Raw genomic sequence first — 23,470 nt, 5'->3', positions numbered from 1 at the left:
AAATTCAACATCGGAGACAGATAAGGAATTTTTTCTTTTATTTTATAATTTCTTTTAATGTTCATGACAGCTAAACATGACTCTGATAAACCCATTTTCCTTTTCACCGTAAACATTTTTTCATTCTTCGTCTTCTCCCGAGCCAGGCTTTTGATCACATAAACATGTAATAAATGGTACTTTTGCCTTTTTTTTTTTTTTTTTACCTAATTTGCCCCACAAAACGAAAAAGGCCAGTAAGAAGGTCATTTATGAAGGAAGACAGGAAACACTTCAAGAGCATGGAGTACTGGGGGTTGGCAAATCAGATTTAGGAGTCAAATAGAAAACTAAAGCTTTAGCGAGGACTTCTAAGCAGTTGTCCTATTCCTTATAAGTGAGTGTCCTTAACTATTATTAATTATATGATCCCATAATCATATAATTAGAATGATGAAGAGTAAACGTTATTTCCAACATTTGCAGTGGAAGCATCCACATCCATCAATGTTTTTGGGTGTTTTGTTTTTCTAGTGTTCCACATATTTCTGAGAAGGAAACGCATTTATGTATTTGCTTGATAAGAATACTTTCATAAGTTGTCCACATTCACAGTCTCTATGGCAAATCAAACAAAAACTCAAAATGGCAGGGAAGAAAGTGTATCTCCTATCCCCATAAGATTCAGTATCCATGACCTTGCCTTGTTTTATTATTTTTGATCCTAGCAGCTGCAGTTGCTCTCAAAGATGATGACCAAAATTTTTGAAATCTAGCATTCATTCTAGTATGAAATATAAACAGACATACAATTCCTTTAATCAAATGACAATAAACTGAAGTTTTATCTGAATTTCAGCATCTGAACTTCATAGTGTCAGTGAGACATATTTTCATAATTTCTCAAATCATTGATATTAATTAGCTTTACATTGCTAAAGATCATTCTTTTATCACAAGACTGATCATTTTATGGGTTAGATGATTACTAATTATAAATACTTATTTTTCAAATAAGTAAAATGATATATACACTTTTGGGAGGATGCATTTGAGTAGAGGAGACATAAACTATGATTGCATGTGATGTGTTTTGGTTACAGTTGAGGTTATTTTAATTATCAGAGCAAAAGAATGCCCAGAGAGTAAAAGGGAAATGTGGCCAGACAATAGAGTGGTAAATTAGGGAGAGAAAACCATATCTTGAATTATCTTTTAAATTTCATTTATTTTCTAATAGTTATTTTCTTTAAGTGGTCCAGCCATGATCTTTCTCTTTTTCATCGTAAAAGTGAGTCTCCCTTTCTGTAAGTTCATTAGGTTTGGGGTGAGGGAAAGACTGTGCTCTGGTGGCAGGGACTACTTAGTCCTCTTATAGGACTTGGGGCTTCAAATTTTCTGTTTCCAGGTGTGCGGATTTCTAATACTGTGTTTCAAAAGAATTTGTATGCATTTGTTGAAAACACTACTGGGACTTGTGTAGAAGATCTTTCTAATATAAAATCTGCGGGTGTGTGTGTATCGTTTTTAGTTGCATTCGTAGCACCACAAATACTGCATATGAGATCCCCTTGCATGGATGGCTTGATTGATGTTCACATGTTCACATGAAAGTCTGGAATTTTGCTTTTTGTTGGCTCTTTGGAATTAAATTTATGGTTCCAACTGCTTTTAATAATTTTGATGTATATATGTATAAATATATAAATATATAACATGTTTATATAATATATAATGTATATATTATAAATATATAAATGTGGAAAATAGAATGTTATAAACTTATAGGAAAAGAAAAAAAGATTCTGGTGAATCTGCTTCAATGAGGGGTACTTCTCATAGCTCTGTTTTGGTTCATATATCACATCTCAGCAAGGCAGTGGAATTTCATTAGGTTATTTTTTAAGTGTATGTCAATCCGAGCCTCTACTTTCTACTTCTACTTTAGGACTTCATTTGAATTTGAGTTTTATTTTGACATTAAAAGACATATACTTCCCCCCCCCAAATGTTTGAGGGGCTATTTGTAGAGAGTCAGAAGAAAAGGAAGAGTCAAACTCTGATTTTTTTTTAATTTTACAAATTTAGAGGAAATATGTTAATTTGGTTATATTTCAGATGTCAGGAAGAAAAAGTTTGATGTCTTCCTGAACTAGACATATTTCAGGTATATTTTACCTTATTCTCAGAAGTAAATCTGTAACATTTTGATCTCAAATGACATTTTCTCCATAACTTTCCACTATTAAATAAGCTACAGTTCACAGTAAAAAAATAATACTTCTGTATTTCCATCTTAAGTAACTGCTTTATATTGAAGTGTGTGAGGTTGTATGTATGGAAAATTCACGGGGTTCAATCAGAAATATAGTTGAGCTGGGGATTATTTTGCCAAAAATGGCAACTCTTAGGTTATGGGGTCCTTTAATTTAAATGGCAATTTGTAAATACCAGGTGGATTTTTTAATCACTTTTAAATTTAGTCTTCAACAGTCATGGCTTAATAAATGTTAGGTAGAAATTAATATTAATCTCTATATTTAAAACAACAGATATTAAGAGAACTAAGATATGTTTTTCCAAGTAGCTTAATTTATGCTTATGAACCATTCAACGACCACCATAGTCCATTCTATTCCCTGTCAGGAAGTTTTACATATTAAGTCTGAAACACATATAAATGTATTTTTTTGGGGGGGACATGTGACCATATAACATTAACAAATGATTGAAGTTATAACTCTAAATACCTGAAAATCAACTATAGACACAGACATTATGCGATTCCTTTTTAAAAAGACTATTTTTTTAGAGCAGTTTTAGGTTCACAGCAAAATTTAGAAAAAGACACAGAGACTTCCCATATACCCCATGCCTAAATACATAAAGCCTCCCCCCTTATCAGTCCCCGCCAGAGTGGTATACAATTGTCACAAGTGATATGGAATTAATTTTAGTTCTCTTTAGTAAGCTAATTATTCGTTTCAGAAATAAAGTAATATACAAATGGATATTGTTTATTATTTATATATAAATTTGTTCTGATCCTTCAAGATCTGAACACTTTAATTCTTACTCTTATAGTGTTTTTGAGAGTTATTTTTAAAATAAATTTCTGATTTCCAATTAAGTAAAATTCACAATTTGCAGAGCCACAGTATTAAAACAGTATCAAAGTAAGTGAAGTTTCATTACACATTGCAATGTCCAACTACTTAAATTCTAGTTTCTTCTTGACATATGAGGAAGATTTCAAACGTTGTTGGTGATTTATCTTTGGATATGCAATTCATTTTGAGGTAAGCTCAGGCTATTTTACTTGCTGCAGAATTTGTAGTCAAGAGCCACACTGACAAATCCTATTTTCACTTGTGCTCATTGCTTAGTAAATCCTTCATGTGTACTTCCTAGGTTTCCAGGACAGATCTCAATAAGGAAGTAATCAGTTCAATCCCCAAGGAGAATTTTTCCTTGGACTTGTCAAAGGACTTACCACTTTTTGAATATATAATTTTTTTATCTAACATTATTTTTACATACATAGTTTTACTCCATAATTGTTTACATGTACACTAAGCAAAACATATGTTTTAACTAAACAAGTGGTTATAACAATGCCAAGATAAGTTATTTCTGTAGGGTATAAATCCTGCTATCGTCCCAACAAAACTATAACAAGATTTTCCAAAGATTATTACAAATTGATGATTCTTGCATTTGCCCTATTTAAAAGATTGATTACAAATCTATTTTTTTTTCTTCAGACCAGGGATTTGTATAGTAAACAATGCCTAATTTTATCATCTTAAAATATGTTTTTCTCACTTTACTTTGCAAACCAGGACCCCCCTCAGCTCCTCGGAATGCCATCTCAAATGTTAATGAAACTAGTGTCTTTCTGGAATGGATTCCTCCTGCTGACACTGGTGGAAGGAAAGATGTATCATATTATATTGCATGCAAGAAGTGCAACTCCCATGCAGGTGTGTGTGAGGAGTGTGGCGGTCATGTCAGGTACCTCCCCCGGCAAATCGGCCTGAAAAACACCTCTGTCATGATGGTGGATCTGCTCGCTCACACAAACTATACCTTTGAGATTGAGGCAGTGAATGGAGTGTCCGACTTGAGCCCAGGAGCCCGGCAGTATGTGTCTGTAAATGTAACCACAAATCAAGCAGGTAAGTGTGATGTCCAGCCAAATCATGTACCTTAGGCCGAGCTCTGTCAATTATCTCTATAGCTAAGCGAGGGCTGACTGCGTGAGATCTTCCCATAAATCACAAAAGGTTAGGACTTAAAGTAGACCATATCTCAAAATGCTTTATTTAGTTTTAAACAAATAAAAGCTAAGGCTTTCTTAGCAGACTCATACATGGACAGGGAAAGAAAAATGTGTTTCAATTGATTTTTTTTTATTAAAAAGACATTTCTGGCTCAAATTCATTTGTAGCAAAAATTTTTACCTCAAATTTCACACATGCAATTATGATAGCTGAAATCTACATATTTTGTTGTTTTGTTTACATTGTTTTTTTTGTTTATTTCATTAATTTAGCAGATAATCAGGCAGGTTCTATTTGCTTGTTTATTTGTTTGTTTTGGCATCACAGCTGAATTTTCTTTGCACATTGAAATAGGCTTTTCTTATTTCTATTATTATTATAAAAATGTACAAAATGAATTTTTCTTTGATAATCCATTTATCAAAGTTAGAATAGCTGAACTGTACATGAAAACACATTTATGTTCCATATGAAGATCTTGGAATTACTGGGGAGTAATTATTAAGGAGAAGGGAATACAATTCTGCTTGAGCTACTAATTCACCCCCCCCTAATTTCCACTCAGCTATGCGATTTTAAGTAAATCAATATAGAGGACTTCTTTTCTGGTAAAATGAAAACCAAAGATAGACTATTATTAAATTAATAATTCAACCTATTATGTGACAAAAATCATTCAAAGCCCGTGGGCAATTTATGACTTGTTTTTGTCAACAACAGATGTGTGGGTAGGATGAGGCATTAAATGTAACTTCCCTCTATTCCCTGGCCACAGTTCTCAGTCCATGGGCATAAACTTGTCACACTTTTTAGTACCCCAGCTGGACTTCTTTTCAGTGAGGACATCCTTGCCAGCATATTCACAATGAAACAGGATGTGTTTGACTGAATCGAATTGGACATACATTAGTATAAGTTTGTAGGTTGTAGAATGACTGGGTTGACAAGAGAATGCTGTTGGTAACCACGTCTCGGCCAAAATAATTTGAATTATATTGAATGTGTCAGGTAAATCAAGTCATTACCTCTTGAGAAAAAGAAAATGCATACAGTTGAGTTCATAGTTGCTTCTGATTGATTAAGCCAAGGGAAATATTCAAGAGCAGCCTGGATGATATGAAAGTAATTGAGTAATTCACTAAGAATCATTCTAAATACTCTAGAGATTCTTATCCATGTTGAATAGATGTCCATTTTTTTTATTCTATGAGAGAAAACATTGCACACATATATACCACTTCCCTAAGTGAATTCTTTATATTTTTCTCCATTTGCTCCCTAACCTAAGGTAGAACTAATAAAAGTGTTAAAGAGCTGGATAGGAATAGTGAAAATTAAGTTTTCCTTCACTCTAGACTCAGCTGCTGACAATACTGGTATATGTCAATATTCTATCACAGTATCTAGTCACAAGTGTTCAGTAAATGTGAACTGCCTTCCCACACCAGAAAAATACTGGTTTTATAACATGTGATTTCAGGCTTCTCATGCAACATCTTTCAACTTTACTTGGTTCCATGTATGAGTCTTCCATTAATATTGAAAACATTTTGAACAATCACTAAGAGTTGTATTCCTCAGGGAGAACAATTTCTAGCTTGCATAACCTCAACTTACTTGAATGATATTTCTCTGATGAGCTAGGTATAGGAAATGACTGTACACTTTTAAAATGATATACTTAATAAATATTTGCTTTAGTTGTCTTTGACTTGCTAGTCTGTTCAGACTGCAAAGTGTACCTTAAATACCATGAAAGAATAATTTTCATCCAGCTGTTCAAGGCACAGCTATCATATAAAATAAACATTTGTATTCGGAGCAGACATTTTAGTTACTATTTTTTCCAAGTTCTCAGGATACACATACTGTAAAAGCTTTGCAAGCATAAAAAAAAAAAATCAAAACAAGAAGAGATTTTTCTTAGTATCTGACTGTTCCAGACAAACTAAGTCTCAGTTTTCACAAAAATTGTTAACTTCAAGTAGCTCTTAGGATGTCTTATGTTTAATATCACTATTGCTGCATATTTATCAAGTACCAACATTATGGAAAATGGGCTGTAGTAGTTACTTTTTAATATTTGAATATTTTAAGCACTAAATTGAAGCAAATTATTTGTGCTCTATGTGTTTTTTATATAAAATTTCTTTCAACAGATCAATCTTTTTTAAGGAGGGTTTTTTGAGAAATGCATTTCTTTTGTAATAGATTCATTTCAGATTTGTAATTTATTTTGGCATTTTCTGATTTATTTCTGTGACATCAACACAGTGTGTTGTTGAATAAAAAAAAAGCCAACCTAAAATAGTTTAATAAATGTTTTATTCGGTGTCTTAATGAGGACTATAGCCCAGGAGACAGTACTTTAAATTGCTCTGAAGAACTCCAAAGCATGTCAGTTTACAGAGGATTATGTGCAAAAAGGGAAAAGGGTATCCATCCTTGCAAGCAGTTCTCCATTGTATAGTGTGCATCCCAAGGTACAATTTGTTTGGTTGTAGAAGTTAAGGTTTACTGATTTCCATGTAGGCATGTGAAAGAGCCTTCTGTCGTCTTAATACATTCTGTTTCTATCATATCGGATTATTCAAAAATATTACTGGCCTGCATCTGCTTAACTGGTTTTCTGGTTCTTCTTGTTTTTGGTTTCTCCTTGAGGTCACTTGAGATGGTCACAGAAGGTTGACATCAGTCATCTATTGCAGTTTTAGTGCACAGTCTGAACTGTCCAGATTCAAAATGATATTTTAAAGTACAAGAAGAAAAACTAGCAATTTTTTTCAAGATGAGAATCTTTCATTAAGCTAGGAACTGAAATTGATTAGGTAACCCTAGCTGATTGGTCTATAAAGGTAAATAATGATTTTGTGCTGAAGATAGTGATTAAATGATAAATTTATGGATGTTTATACAGTATTTAAAACACTTTCTCAGTCATTATATCATTATGAAGTCTAGCACCTTGTTCTTGGAGAAGTTGTCTAAATTCAAATGGTACTTTTTTACATGTAATTTAATAGGTAAAGTCAAAATATAAAGTTTTGGGGCATCTGGCTGTTTCAGTTGATGGAGTATGTGATTCTTGATCTCAGGGTTGTGAGTTTGAGCTCCATGTTGGGTGTAGAGATTACTTAAAAAACAAAACAAAACAAAACCCCAAATATAAAGTTTTAAGAATACTAGAATTAGTTGGACTTTAGGTTCCTTGTAAGATGCAGCAAATAGTACCGAGGTTGACAGGAAAGCATTGTAAAATTGTGAGGATTTTCATGGTCAAGAAAAATAAACACATCTGAAAGGGGAAAAATGAGAAAAAAAGTATTTTACAGGAAGATAAGTGCTGTCTGGAGGAGGGGAAAATGAGAGGAAAATACAATGGAAATATGTTAATTATGTAGAGAACTCAACAAATAGGTTGCAAAGTGGATAAAATGATGAAAATGCAAACCATGAATTTTTTAAATTCTTAAACTTAGAAAAGGGATACTGAGTGAGTTCCTCCAGCTTCCTAGTGAGTTTGTGTGCTTTATGCAATACATTCTTTCAAAAAGTTGAAGTACACATGATAACCTTTCCTTTAAAAAAAATATTTAGATTATTTACATAACAACATTTCTGTTGTTCTTCTGTTTTTTTATCTAAAATATCTATTGGATAGTTAGGTGGATAGATGGATGAATGGATAGATAGAGTGAGTGATACATCAACACATAGTATGAAAATTAAAATTCTATTAAAAGTGAATATTTTTTAAGTTTCATTATCTACTCACAAAACAGTGTGCATTACCACATTTTTCTATAAACATATGCTTAAAGTTTTTATTTTAAAATAATTTTGCTCTAGGCATACTCTATCAAATTTAAAATTTAAAGCTTTTTAAATATATACAAATGTATATTTTATCCGAAGAAAGAATAAGCTCATTCTAACCAAAAACAAACAAACAAACAATACCCTAAATTACTAATATTTTAATATGCAAAGCTACAGAATTCTAATTCTGAGGTAAAATAGACCAAACTTTGTTTTGAATTAATCTTAGGCTCTTGGATTCTATCTTCAGAGGGTTTGGTTGACATGATATGAGTTGCAAAATGCAGCAAACATTTTGGAGGGCATGTCCCAACCTGTCCCAGAGTATCAGAAATATCACTAAGATTGTTTCTCGGCCTTTTGGCTAAGATCAAGTGTAGAAATATCATTAAGAAAGATGCCCCTATATTTTGATGGTTTTTATTTCTTGGTTCTTGCAAAAGTGTCTGGGGTACATGATAATCCCATTCTATCAAATACTTTCAGTTTGATGCCATTCATGTAGTCAACCAGCATGATACATCTTAGGATATTGAGATGATCAGGGTTCCCTGAGGACTGAATTATGCTGTAGAGCAGGAAATTTAAGAGAATACTGAAACAAGATGGTAAAAGTATGTTGTCGCTCTTGCCAAGGTGGCAACAAATGTTTTCTGTGGTTTCTGTGTATTGAGATGTTAAAAAAGTTTATTGTCACCGATTAGACCATTACTAAACAATGGTGAAGATATTTTTTGATTTTCATCAGTGGAGAGACCATATCGGCTGTGTTTGTAATCACCACCTGATTAAATGCATAGTTCGGCAAAATTAGTTTGTCTTCTGCTCAGACTAAACAAGTCATTTAAAGGTCATAACCTCCACTCTTTATTCCTCCATATTTTTTATGGTGGCACTAATTTCTTCATTCCCCCACAGATACAATAAAGATTTGTGCTTACTCTTTTGGTAAGATGGAGATACTTTAATTTGGCCATTACTGTAGTTTTACAGATTTTACTTCATGGGCCTCAGAGACAGAGGTTTCTTCCAGGTGCAAGGTGAATCTTCCAACTATATACCAATGACCTGGTGAAAGAATCAAAGGCTAAGATGGAGAAGGCATCACTGTGCCAATTGTTAATATGGGCTCAGAACAACATCTCATTCATCACCTTACCCCCATAACGTCCACCCAGATCAGTGTTTCTTAGTGGTATTTGGAATCCACAAGGATTCATGTTAGCCCAGACACAGTATTCAATAACCAGTGAAAGATCTGGGCATTTACTCCTCCCGCCTCCCCTTTTATTTAGAAATAGTCAGAAATATAGAGTATAGAGAAGCTAAAAGGCAGATATACAGTGTTAATAGATGTTGCTATTGCACAATCCTTCTTTAAAGGCAATCACCTTTCTCTTCATTTAAGGGACTATGGGGTAAATACAGATCTTCCTGGATTTATGATCAATCTAAGTCAAAGATGCATTTAATACACCCAACCTGCCAAACATCAGAGTTTAGCTTAGTCTACCTTAAGTGTGCTCAGAAATCAACATTAGCCTACAGTTGGGCAAAATCATCTAACACAAAACCTATTTTATAATAAAGTGTTAAATAACTCATGTGATTTATCGACTACTGTACTAAAAGTGGCAATCAGGGGGTTGCCCAGCCACAGAATGGTTTAAGTGCTGTTTGTTGTTTACCCTTGTGACTTTGTGTCTGACTGAGCTGCGGCTTGCTGCCCAGCTTCATGAAAGAGTATCATACTACAAATCACTAGCCCAGGTAAAGATCACAATTCTAAGTAAGGTTTCTATTGAGTGTGTATCACATTTGCAACATTATAAAGTCAAAAAAAATGTAAGTTGGACCATCTTAAGTCAGGGAACATGTGTAAACTAACTCAGGTTTGGGAACTGGTAAGATATCGTGACTAAATTTTGATTTGTAATTCTCAGACCTTCATGTCTTTAGGGACACAAATCAAAAGGCCCATAATTTTGGTCTTTGAATGCCAGAGTACTAGACTTTTTGCCATCCAAACCCTGCTGCCTATTATGAAATTTATGCCTACCCCTTCCAATAGAAAGTGCTACTATTTGGCCTTTTCCACACCTGAACCAGAAAGAAACCAAAAATTATTTCACTGCAGCTTCAACTTCTGTGTTCTCAAGTATAGAGAACAGAAAACATAGAGATTTTGTTTATGATTGTGGCACTGCCATGAATTTATTTATCATTATGAAAAGAAAATGTCTCCTGAAGATGTGGGTAGTTTCATAGGTCTTAAAATATAAATCCATTTTAGCACTTCTATTTCAGCAGGTCATTTAATTCCTTCTTCTACATTAAAACAAGGAATTCCTGGGGCGCCTGGGTGGCTCAGTTGGTTAAGCAACTGCCTTCGGCTCAGGTCATGATCCTGGAGTCCCGGGATCGAGTCCCGCATTGGGCTCCCTGCTCGGCGAGGAGTCTCCTTCTCCCTCTGGCCCTCCCCCGTCTCTTGCTCTCTCTATCTCATTCTCTCTCTCAAATAAATAAATAAAATCTTAAAAAAATAAGGAATTCCTAGTTTTAGAACTTTATTTAACTTTGGCCACCTTTCAGTCCAAATTTTGGTCAACAAATTGAAGAAACGTTTAGCACTTGTGCCAGTGACCTGGAGAAGCACATTGAATCCAGAATCTCTAATCATGCATTTATAGTAGCTTGAATTAAATTGTTTCCAACTCTTACACATCTGAGAAACTCATAAAATCCATTTTTTCCACACATTTCTTATGCTTTGGCAAATTTAAGTTATAGAATCTTGTGAGTCTTATATCCAAGAAGTTTCTTGCCCCCAATATTGACTAGATAACTTGCTTTCAAGAAAATGTTGGTATTCTGAGTTCAGATGGAGTAATAGGTTTGGGCAGGAAGAGAATTGCTTCCATCTATCAGTTAACAATCTTAGATAGGGTGTGGGCTTGGTAATGAAAACGTGAAGAAACCACTTCCTCAGTCAAGTGTGGAACAACTGAATCCAGTAGCAAGAGAGACTCAGTAAATTTTAGAAGTTGAGAATATTCTGAGTTATCTGAATTCTTCCACATATCTGTATTCCAATGTTCAGGATTTCACTTTTTCTTCCAATAAGTGGCCTCATTTTCTCATAAGGCAATGCAATAAGTTCAATCATTTTTACAATTCTGGAATTCTATGAAATAAGATTTAGATTTTGATGTGAAGTCTGTTATCCTTCTCACTTGAATTAGAGGACTTTTGGCAGGGAGACTCTGATGATCTCAGTATGACATGAGCTGAAAATTTAAATTTTAAGCTTCTTATTACTTTAAATTCTGCTGTGCACTTGGATACAGCCAATTCTTCCCATATTTCATCTATTTCTCATACTTTTATAATACTAAAACAGGTGGAATTTGGTCACCCAAAATATTACCTTCCAGAAGCCCTTTTTTTTGAGGGGACCTCAGGTGATGAAACATGCCATTACATACCAGGCATTGTTAGATTACCATCCCTGAATACTAAATAGGTCCTTGCTACATTGAAATACAACTAAGGCGAGGCACAGGGTCTATAGTCCCATTCCCTTAAAGACTATTGCCTGAAACATTTCTCTTTGGGGAACAATTTTTGTTTTTGATGTCTGTTTTCTTCATTGCAAAAGAAATCTACTCTGGTTGTTTTAAAACAGAAAAGGTCTTTAATACAGGATATTAAGTGGCTCATACAGTCAAGGAGAAGGATAAATTAAAAGACCGGAGGCTATGTTTCTAGAAGAAATGCTCGATACTCTACACTTGAATTGGCTCGATGAAGGAAAACATTGCCACTATAGCCGTGAAGCAGTGAATGGCAGAGACTTGACTTTACTGCAACTGATAGTGTCTCTAGCAGCATTGTTCTTTCAGAGTCTCAGACTTGTACTGAAAAATCTTCAGTATTGTCACCAGAAAATATTCATATTTTACTACCATCATCACTGGCAGAAAGCAAAAAAAATGAGAACTTCATGAAGAACTGAGTATCTTAAGTTGCCCATTTGAATCAATACCTTGCCTGGGCAAGTCTGATGGATCTCAAGCTATATACCTTCATCCTAGCAGAAAAGGAGCTTGGACTATTTTTGAGTTCTGATTTCTATGTTGGAGAGATAAGGTTTATTACCTTGGTTTTATAAATACATAAAGTGACATTCAATGAATTTATTCAAATTTGAATTAAAATTTATACATAATAATTGCTACACAAGTTATCTCTAACATTTTGGGAAAATCTGATTTCTCAAGTAATTAAGATTTGTCCTTACTTTCTCTTTTTCCCTTCTTTCCTTTCTTCCTTCCTTCATTCTTTCCTTCCTCCCTTTTTTCGTTCTATCTTTCCTTCATTATATATATTTGTATTTCAGATGTTGAGGGTGAGTTAATAAGATGCCTCACCTCTTGGCATGTTTCCATCTTTGAACTATGCAAAGCTTTCACCTGTTTACTTTCTTATGCACTACTTTTGTCTCAAATCCATTTGTCATTTCCTACACAAAAGAGAGATTTTTTTATATGCAGTGGGTTTTTTTGTTGTTGTTCATAAGTATTCCTATCAAATGTTTATTTCATATTGCATATGCATGTTTTTAATTTAATTTAATGGTTGTATTAAATATCTTATTCTGTCTACTAATTTTTCACCATAATCTAAATATTTTATAGACCTATCCATGTTGCTTTTGGCCATCAGATGTGCTGCTTGTAACTGCCATACATTCACTATACTTTCCATATCAGCTCGCCCAATGACAGAGATCCAGGTTCTCTGCACAATTTGTGAGCATTCTTTCTTCATTTTAAAGTCCTAATAGAGTGAATTGCATTCAGTATACACAAGTTCTCTTTTAGAAAAAAGAAAATAACAAAGGCAAATAACAAAAAAATAGGAAAACAACAAAACTAGTAGACCACATTTTCACTTCTTTTCCCATTTTCCTACATAATATACCTAATATAGGTTTATTGTCTTCAAAATGAAACACACAGTGGAAACTGTGTGTGTGTGTGTGTGTGTGTGTGTGTGTGTGTGTGTGTGAATCTATCGCACAGAGTAGTAAATAAATATTTTGGTTAAGTTTCTAGATTGTGGAGCCAGAGTTTCTGGTTTCCATAATGTCTTTGCCACTTACTAGCTGTGTGACATGGGTAAGTTAATTAGACCTCCCAGATACTAAATAATAGCATCTATGACATAAGATGGTTGTGAGAATTAAATGAGTTAATATCTGTAAAACAATTAGTGTAATGCCTAGCATGTAATAAGGCATAAATAAATGCTATATAATAGCATTTAAGAAACGTTTTGCTAATATTTTAAATAGTGTCTGTCTGTGGAAGAAACTATGGGATAAATAGGTTTTACACTTTATGAGTATTATATAGACAAACTCAATGGTGAGGTAAGATACAAGGGAAAAAAACATTCAAAAGAAAAAGCAAATATATACAACCACTAATTATACAGGTAACAAACAAAACTGCTTCAAGCTTGGAGGAGTAAAGCAAAAATACTATTTTCCAATGATGACTCTATCTTCAATGATTTCTTAAAACACTGAGTTTTATATTAGCATTGAAGTTTTTCTAATTTTGATAAAAATATCCAGAGCAATAGCACAAAGAAACAAGAGAATAAAAACATCAAAGTATGAGCAAAATTGGGGAAAATACCTTGTAAATAAATAAATAAATACAAATAAATAAATCAGAATGAAAGCTCATTGGAAACAAACAAAACTAGAACAACAAAAAGCCCTAAACACAAAAGAAAATAAGTAATACTTTTTATTTGACTCAAAATATATTTGGAAAAAATAATAATTTTGTTAACTATGTAATTTTTGTGTGAATTGACATTAATTTTGGTCAATTATTAAAGTTTCAAAGGAAAGATACCTAAGAGACAAATGTTTTGTTTAAGTACATTGGCCTCACGCTGATGCTTCTGTGACCAATTACTGGTATTACGGCTACCAATGAGAAGCTTCTAATTTTGCCAACTGAAGCTTCCCATTTACGTTGAAAACTTGGCTTAAGTGAGGTGCAAATTCTGCGCTTGTTCCTATGCCTATTTGCTGTTTTGAAAACATAGCTCAAAGATGAGACTATGATTAGTTTGTCCATAATTCATCTCTGGTTTATTTAGTAAAGATTAAGTGGATGGGCTGCAATATTTTCAGAAGCCATCAAAGTTCCTATTTGGTTCAGTGGCTTTAGACATTTGCTAAAGATTCACCTGGTTTTTACAAGGCACTCCGGAGTCTTCTGTTGCTTCTCTTTCTCCCTTCTACCGATCGCAGTGACAGTGAGAGACAGTGATGGCTAACATGTTCAGCACTTACTGTGTGCATATTGCCATGTGAAGAACTTTATTTGCATTTTCTTCTTTGATTCTAACAATATCTTCATGACATAACATTATTATTATTCCCATTTTTAGGATGAAGAAACTGACGTTTAAAGATGTGACGTGATTTCCCCAAGGTCACAAATCTAGTAAGTGAGGGAATAGGAACATAAATCAAGGAATTCTCACCCTAGAGCCACGATACTCTGACTCCTAGGAAATATTGCACGTGCTATTCCTCCACCTGAAGCCCTATTGCTTATATCCTTAACTGAGATAGCTCAGGCTTCAGATTGGCTTAAATTGCTGCTTCCTTGAGAAAAACTTTCTCTGCTCTTCAGTTTAGACAGGCCTCTCTAACATAACCCAGAGCACAAAGCACTGTAACTAGGTCTTCTCTTGTCTGTTTTTCTGGAATCTTAAGGGGTCACAGCAGTGCCTGACACTGTGTTTGTTGAAATAATTTATAAATGAAAGAGTCGGATGGTTTCTGTATTATTCAAATTAGCGTTGTAATTCCAGTTACTGGTAGTGATGTTGATGTGTAATGTGTTTTAAAGATTTTTGGAATTCTTCAAATAATTTTATGACAAATTTTTGTTTGTGTTGAATGTCACTTATTTATTTATTTTTAAGGATCCAGACACAGAGCCCTGATTGTAATTCATAGGTTTTGGTTCTCCAGGACTCTGAAATAAGATATTATTTAAGGTCTACCACTTAGCTGTCCTGTCTGCTTTCTTAATCTCTCTTCTTTAAACACTCTAATTTTGACAAAAGGATTCATTGAATAGTACTGAACCCAACTTCTCTAGTGAACCCACTAGAGAATTTTATATAATGATGGCTGTGCTATTTAAGGGTAATGCATGATATCTTCACTCTTAGTGTGTTTAAGAATTACTTACTCTTAGACTCCACACCCTAAATTTGTAATTCAGTATATCCACGGGAAGGCCTGAAAGTCTATATATTCTCTCTCTCTCTCTCTGTCTCTCTGTCTCTCTCACACACACACATACATACACACACAGCCAATGAATCTGCTGCAAGGTGTGTTTGGCCCCCATTTTAAGAAAAATTATACTTGCAAGACGTTCTGATATTTGTTTCCTATCCTTCCTCTTTAGGCAAGTAGTGACAACCCCTTAATCAGGTTTATTTGATGTTGCTTTTCCCTAAAGCTTTCTACAAAATAGCTGCTGACAGTTTGTTTTTATACCAGCAATGATTTTGTTAATACCATTCTTCTTCTCTAATCTGGAAACTATATTCTGCCCATTGCTTACCTGCAAACTGGTTTTAAACTCTGCTCTTTTGTGTTAATTCTGGTTGCAAACTGATTCCCTATTCAACAGAAACATGGTCAATGATCCATTTCCTCTGTGAACCATCAAATATTCCTGTGGCTCAGCTTAGAATCAGAGCAGCTCAGCATTTGAGCTAGTCAATCATTTGTCTCATTGGCATGTATGCTATGAACTTATTTGCGTAAAGATGCATATTGTAAATTGATATGCATAGAATATCAATTTCTTTAAAACCTTACTCTGAAGTGCCATTGCCCTTTATTACTAGTCCTTGAGAGCAAAGAGCCTTCCCAATGGCCTGGCATCATGTAAATCTTTTTAGAGTCCTCTTTAGATGTAGTATAATAGTGAAACCACAGATGGAAAATAATGTTTAAATTAAGAATATTCAGGAGTCCTCTTTTAAATTCTAAACAAAGTTTGCTTAGAATACTGAAACATTTTTTCACAACTTATTGGAATGACTTGTTCATGTTATTTTCCCGAAATTGACTGCCATTCATTCAAACACCAAGTATGTATTTAGTACCTCCTGCATTCATTATTCTGTACTGAGAATTCTGAAAGATACAAAAGTAGTTGAAGGCATGCTTCATCCATAGAGGATTTTATTTGCCCACTGAAGATTTAAACAATAAGAATTACATCTAATGAAGTAAAACAATTAGAAAGGAATTAATGATAATTTGGTTAAGTTCAACAGCCAGAGCATCAGATTCATCTTTGAATGACAATACGGATTGACTTGTTGACTTCACATTATCTTTTTTTTATTTTTCTACCTCGCCTTCTTTATCACATGTACATCTGTAAAGGCATTCATTCAAATCCACTTAGTCATGAGATACAGGAGTATTTACTAAAAATAGAGGATAAACCATTTTGTAACTGTCTTATGTCTATTTAAATGGTCATGCTTTGTTTGGTAAACATCAATATAGCATAATCAGTCTTTACTGATAATGGCCTATTGTTGAATGATACACTAACACAAAATGAAGTGAGAAAAGAAACATCTTATGATTATTTGACTGTGGGGAGCATTTTCATTTACTTTGTTATATCTAGTTTTACTAATAATTGACAGTATATTTGATACATTATTGGATAAGAGTCAGAGCAAATTACCTATTTTATAGCTTGATGCAATGATACCAATATCTTCTTTATCAAAATAAACATCTAGCTTGACGAATTTTTTTGAGAATGTGAATGTTTTTCATTAAACAAAATATAATTTGAGTGCCTGTTTTTTGATCTTACTTTTTTACAAACTTTCATCCATTAGTAAGAAAAGAGAGGCAAGTTTATTTAATTTTCGAACCTAAAGGGCTTAAGGATATGACCTGCATTGCAAACTGATGCTTAAATTATGAATAAAGCAATGATTTCCTTTAGACTTGTGGTTTGGATCAAATATAAATAAATATTATTGCAACTGTGCAGTTTCTATGCTTTAGTTATATCTGCCTATTTAAAATACATGTCAGAATGACTTAAAAAAAAAGACAAAAAATAACAAGTGTTGATGGGGATGTGGAGAAAAAGGAACTTTTGTACACTTTTCATAGGAATATAAATTGGTAGAGTCACTGTGGAACAGTATGGAGGGTTCTCAAAAAATTAAACATAGAAATACTATATGACCCAATAATTCCACCACTGGGTATTTACCCAAAGAAAATGAAAACACTAATTCAAAAAGATATATGTACCCTCCGGTATTGGCCTGGCTATGGAAGCAACCTAAGTGTCAATCAATAGATGATGGATAGACGGGCCTGGGTGGCTCAGTCAGTTAAGCGTCAGACTCTTGACTTTGGCTCAGGTCATGATCTCAGGGTCATAAAATAGAGCCCTGTGTCATGGAGCTTGCTTAAGTTTCTATCTCCCTCTCCTTCTGCCCTTCCCACCCTACTTGCACTTGCTCTCACTCTCTTAAAAAAAAAAAAAAGATGAATCGTTAAAGAAGGTGTGTGTGTGTGTGTGCATGTGTGTGTCTGTATAATATTACACAGCCATAAAAAAATGAGATTTTGAATTTGAAAGAGCATAGGTAGACTTAGAGGGTATTATGCTAAGTGAAAAGGCAAATACCATATGTTTCAGTCATACGGGAAATCTAAAAACAAAACAAATGAATACACAAACAAAAAGCAAAATCAAGTCTATAAATACACAGAACAAACTGATCGTTGAAAGAGGGAAGGGGGGTTGAAAAATGAACAAATGGTTGAAGAAGAGTGAGAGATACAGGCTTCCAGTAATGGAATGAATAAGTCATGGGAATTAAAAGGTATGGTATAGTGAATAGAGTTAATAATATTATAATAACATGGTACGGTGACAGATGGTAGCTAGACTTGTGGTTAGCATAACACACAGAGATGTTGAATCACAATGTTATACACCTGAAACTAATATAACATTGTGTGCCAACTATACTCAAAAGTTTGAAAAAATAATAAAGTACACGAATTTAGAGGGTCTCTATTTTTAATTAGTTTTTATTTTTCCCTAATAAAATAGTAAATGATATTTGAAGATAAAAACTCTCATTGTCTTATAAATTATTGATCTTTCAGGTTATAATTTCTGTCATCAACAGTCTACTCATATCAACAAGGCTTCCCTTGTTATTAGTTACACATAACTAACCCTATATGCTATAAATATAAAAGGAAATACTTCTATTTTAGGAGGGAAAAATAACTGTCTCTAAAGAGTAAATTGGTAGTAGTGTTTCAAAGTTATTATTAGTAGTAATGGGAATTGTGGTGGTAGTTTAGTGATTTATTTATTTTTGTTTTGGTTCACTTTAAACAATTAAAAATTATGTGTGAGAATAAAGGGTTTCAGAGATTGAATGAATAATTTTAATTTCCCAAGGTGATACTGATATTGTTACTTTCAAAGAGAAGCTAGTCACTCAGTTGTTCATGGGATTTATGCCTATTTTTCTAGGGACTAGGACTAGAAACATTAGTGGTTTGCCCCTTAAAACTATGAATCATGCCTTACGTACTTGGTAGGGGACCTTAATGTCATGTAGTCTGACTTTTACTTTTTAAAGTGCTATTATTGGGGCACCTGGGTGGCTCAGTTGTTAAGCATCTGCCTTCGGCTCAGGTCGTGGTCCCAGGGTCCTGGGATCAAGCCCTGCTTCGGGCTCCCTGCTCCGTGGGAAGCCTGCTTCTCCCTCTCCCACTGCCCCTGCTTGTGTTCCCTCTCTCACTGTGTCTCTCTGTCAAATAAATCAAATCTTTAAGAAAAAAAAACTCATAAAAAAATAAAGTGCTGTTATTATTTCTAGCCCTACCATATATCTCTTTTAAAGAAAAAAGAATCCAGCACTGTATGTTGCTGTACACCTTTAATCAAGAGAGAGAGAATTCACAAACTTGGTTATTTTAAGGCAGAAAAGAAAATAAAGTGTTTAGAAAATTTCTCACAGTCTCACAGTTAATTCCACATGAGATGAGGTTCTTGGGTCAAAACTGCATGAACTTTTATAAGGACTAACCATGACTGTTTCGTAAAACAACTATTGTTTATATTGTTAGAAAATGACTCACTGGTACAATTAGAGTCTAGTTTAACAACAATCTACCCTCCCTTGATTTTCTTATTTTTTTTGGTCTTAGGAATGTGAATAGCTTTTTTCATATTGAATCAGAATTCATCATAAAATTCTTGATTAAATACTCTTTACACTTAAAGATAATAACAATGATAATGACAGTAAAAACACTTATCTCTATATGCTGAGTTGTTCCAATTTTATAGAGACTAATGTTAATGAAATTCCTTAATGAAATATCTCAAATATCTTTGGTGAAATTGGAAATAGCAACATAATTTATCTTTTATTCCTGAAACTGGTCCTCTTTCCCAAATAGATATGAAATAGCCTTTACCTCCCTCACCTGCATTCAGCACTCACCTTTTGTTCTGAGAAACTAAAGGGATCTCACATTTCATCTAATACAAGCATGGCTTTGGTTTTTTCATTCTCCAATATAAGAGTCATTTTTTCTTACATAATATTTCCTAAAATAATATAACCAAAAGGTTCACCCATTATCTTATTTATCACTCACACCAATTCATTAAAGTATTTAAATTGTATTTATATTTTACATGCAATTAATAGACTAGAAATTTAACACAACCGTCTGACTCTAGAGGAGCCAGGAAGCTGCAAGTAATATAAATTCAACTAGAATGCATTTAAACAGTACAGGAGATATATTTTAGCATTGAAAGGTACTAGTTTCATGGATCTAGCTCTATTTCTCTGAGATTTGTACTGCTTCGTCTTCTTCATACCAGAAGGATAGAAAATTTTTCTTCTTCCATTTATCAGCTGAAAGTCTGAGATTTCATTCCAGTTTGAAAGAGTGAACTGAACCCATCACTGTGATGAGCGGTTGGGAATATACCACCTGGCTCATTCCCCATGGACCTCCCCATGGTCCTCCCAAGGACAACCCAGATGTAAAGTCAATCGCATCAAAACTCTGAAACTGTGGCACAATAGAGGGTAGATGGAATGCATTTGAAGATTGGAACTCAGTGTGTTTTCTTACCCATATGCACTGTTCTTTATTCTAATCCATAAATGTTTTATGAAAGGTTGTCTATTAATCTTTAAAGTGTCTTCAGGAAGCACCCAGCTCCTGGAACACCCAGTCTTTCATTTTTGAAAATTAAATTTATTTTTTGGCTTTTATTTTTGCAGTTCATTTTATAATTTATTTTATTATACCCATCAATTTGTATATTTTTAGTCCTCAAAGTTATGCCTTGGAACCTTTTCTTTTCTAACTTAAAAAAAAAAAGTTAGTATATTTCACTCCACAAACATGCTTGGCAATGTGTGTGTAGCAAACACCTCCAATCTCAGCAACTTATAATAATCACTACGTTTTATTTTATTGTTTATAACATGATGATTTGGCAGTTTTATATATTACTCAGTGCTCATTACGAGTGTATTCTTAATCTTCATTATCTATTTCACCCATAATAAATAACTATTTTTGCTCATTGTTCTACATATTTGCTAGCTGTTCCATCTTTCCTCAGAGTGCTCACTCATCCCTACATAGCTGCAGGTTGGATAGGTGACTCTATTAGTTTCTTATGGCTGGTGTAGCAGATTAACACAAAATTAGTGGCTTAAGGAACACAAATGTATTAGCATAAAGTTCTGTAAATCAGAGTCCCACAGGGTCTCAGTGTGCTAAAATCAAAAGGTCTACAGAGCCTTGTTCTCTTTTGTAGGCCCTAGGAAAGAATTGATTTCCTTGTCTTTCCAGCTTTTAGAGAATGCCTGCATTTTTCAGCTTGTGGGCCACTCCCCAACCTCAAATCCAGCAATGGTGGCTCAATCCCTTTTTTGCATTCCCTTCCCCTGACTTCCTCTCTGCCTCCTTTTTCACTCTTAGCACCCTAGTGATTACATTGAACCTACCCAGATAACCCAGGATAATATCCTTATCTGCTGATTAGCAATCTAAATTCCATCTGCAATTTTAATTTCTCTTTGCTATATAATGTGACATATTCAGAGGTTCTGGGGATTTGGACATGGACATCTTTTGAGGACCATCATTCTGCCTACTACAGTGACTCTTGTTGATTTTGGCTAAGCTCTCCTATACATCTGAAGATAAGGAGACTGGCTTATTTAGGAAGGCCTTGGCTGGGATAACTGGCTTTTTGTCCATGTGGTCTTTCAACCTGTAGCTTGTCTCTTTATTGAAGTTAGGTTTCCAAGAAAAATAGGACATGAAGACAAGTCAAAGGCCAAATAGAGCAAGTCAAAAGGCTAGTCTAGTCAAAAAGATTCTGCAATCACATTAATGACCCTGGCTTCTTTTCTTTTCTTTTTTTTAATTTAATTTTATTATGTTATGTTAATCACCATACGTTACATCATTAGTTTTTGATGTAATGTTCCATGATTCATTGTTTGCGTGTAACACCCAGTGCTCCATGCAGAGCATGCCCTCTTTAATACCCATCACCAGGCTAAACCATCCCCCCCTCCCCTCTCAGTTTGTTTCTCAGAGTCCACAGTCTCTCATGGTTCGTCTCCCCCTCTGAGCCCCCTTCCTTCATTTTTCCCTTCCTACTATCGTCCTGGCTTATTTTCTAAGTGCGCAACCTCTCCAGTGCTTTCTGACATTCCTATCTGTTGTTCTCACTGGCTGGCATGAAACTATTTTTCTCTTGTTTATCCCACAGAATGGGAGACAAATTCATCTCTTTATGCTTAGGTTTGTTATAGGTGTGGTCCCCTGGGAAACAGAGGGGAGGGTCAAGTTTCACTCTGCTTTAGTGCCAACCCTTTTTTGTATTTTTAAATAAACCACTTTGTTTTTTCCTTTGGTGGTTATGGGGCTATCACTTTTGCATGTCTCATTTATGCTTTCCCAGATGTAAGAAAGATGTGGGAAATTCATGCAGACAACTATAAGGTCAAATACACTGGGATGGCTTGCCTAAAGGAAAAGGAAATGCTACAGAAAGGTTGTCTCCATCCTGACTAAGTATCTGACTTTAATAACAGGACTGTTGCCCATAAAAACTTGAGAGAAGCAACCTGTGCAAAAAGTCTCTGTTTACTATAATTTATTATCAGGAAATGTTTGGGAATTGCATAATCTTGGAGTTTTGTTTTTGTTTTTGTTTTTGATGTTTTTTCTCCCTCACGTCCACATCCAACCATCACTAAATCCTACCCATTCTATACTTAAATGAATGTATAATTCAATTTTTTCCCACCCATTCCACTGCTAACACTCTGATCCAAACCACCATTGTTTTGTAACTAAATTACAGCAATGGTCTCCTAATCAATCCATTTATTTTCCCTTTTAGACCTCTACGGTTTATTTTCCACATAGCAGCCACAGGAATCTCTAAAACGTGTCAAATGATATTACTTCCTTGCTCAAAACCCTCTCAGGACTCCCTATCTCGCTCAGAGTAAAAGACATAGATCTATAGTATCTGAACTTTTATTGCTTCTTTGGATGACCTCATCTCCCAATACTTTCCTACTCACTCACTTTGCCGCTACACTTGTCTCCTTGTTAATCACTGAGCTTTCCAGGCATGTACCAGCCTCAGGACTTTTATCGTTGCTGTTACTTCTGCTTAAAACCATCCTCCCCCAAATAGCCATGCTTCTCCTTACTTTGGCATCATGAACACATTTTTTTCTCAAATACCTTTTCAGAATTGTTTTATGATTATCCTATTTAAAAATGTATACATATGCTTGTAAGCGCACATGCGCACACAGAGACACACACACAACCTCCCTCACCCTGGCCCTTTTTTTTTTTTTATTCCACATATCTGGTTGTTTGTTTGTTTGTTTGTTTCCATAGCACATATCACCTTCTAACACTATATTATTTATCTAATTTGTATGTCTTTTTTGTCTTACCCTGCGAGTGGAAGTTCCCTTAGTGCAGGAAGTTTACTATAATTTCTTGCCAAGAAAGGTACATGCACATAGAAAGAACTTGATAATTACATGTTGGAAGAATGAGTGAATGAATGACTAAAACTCTTGAAAGGTATCTTTTTTACAATAGATATTTGTCTTAGAAAATTCGAAGATATATTGTTTTATCAAGCAAAATCATTACCTCTTCTCAATGCTCTAATTATTTGCTTATC

The 23,470-nt window shown here is 34.3% G+C and overlaps 1 protein-coding gene across 11 annotated transcripts in view; it reads left to right on the top strand.

Moving 5' to 3' along the window:
• The window catches only part of EPHA5 (EPH receptor A5), a 347,875-nt gene that overhangs the window by 179,867 nt on the left and 144,538 nt on the right, over window positions 1-23,470 (top strand). For 6 of the 11 annotated variants that reach the window (XM_073891747.1, XM_073891746.1, XM_025887325.2 and 3 more), the window contains one exon: window positions 3,822-4,157. The exons of the other annotated variants lie outside the window; for them this stretch is intronic. In XM_073891747.1, coding sequence (XP_073747848.1) covers window positions 3,822-4,157 — 336 coding nt within the window. The remainder of the gene's footprint in view (window positions 1-3,821; window positions 4,158-23,470) is intronic. 11 annotated transcript variants of the gene reach the window in all.

This window comes from Callorhinus ursinus, unplaced genomic scaffold, assembly GCF_003265705.2.
Source record: "Callorhinus ursinus isolate GAN/ISIS: 27379988/994484 unplaced genomic scaffold, GSC_fseal_2.0 scaffold4, whole genome shotgun sequence".
In the NCBI taxonomy this organism is placed as follows: Eukaryota; Metazoa; Chordata; class Mammalia; order Carnivora; family Otariidae; genus Callorhinus; species Callorhinus ursinus.
This window is presented reverse-complemented; position numbering and strand designations above follow the sequence as displayed.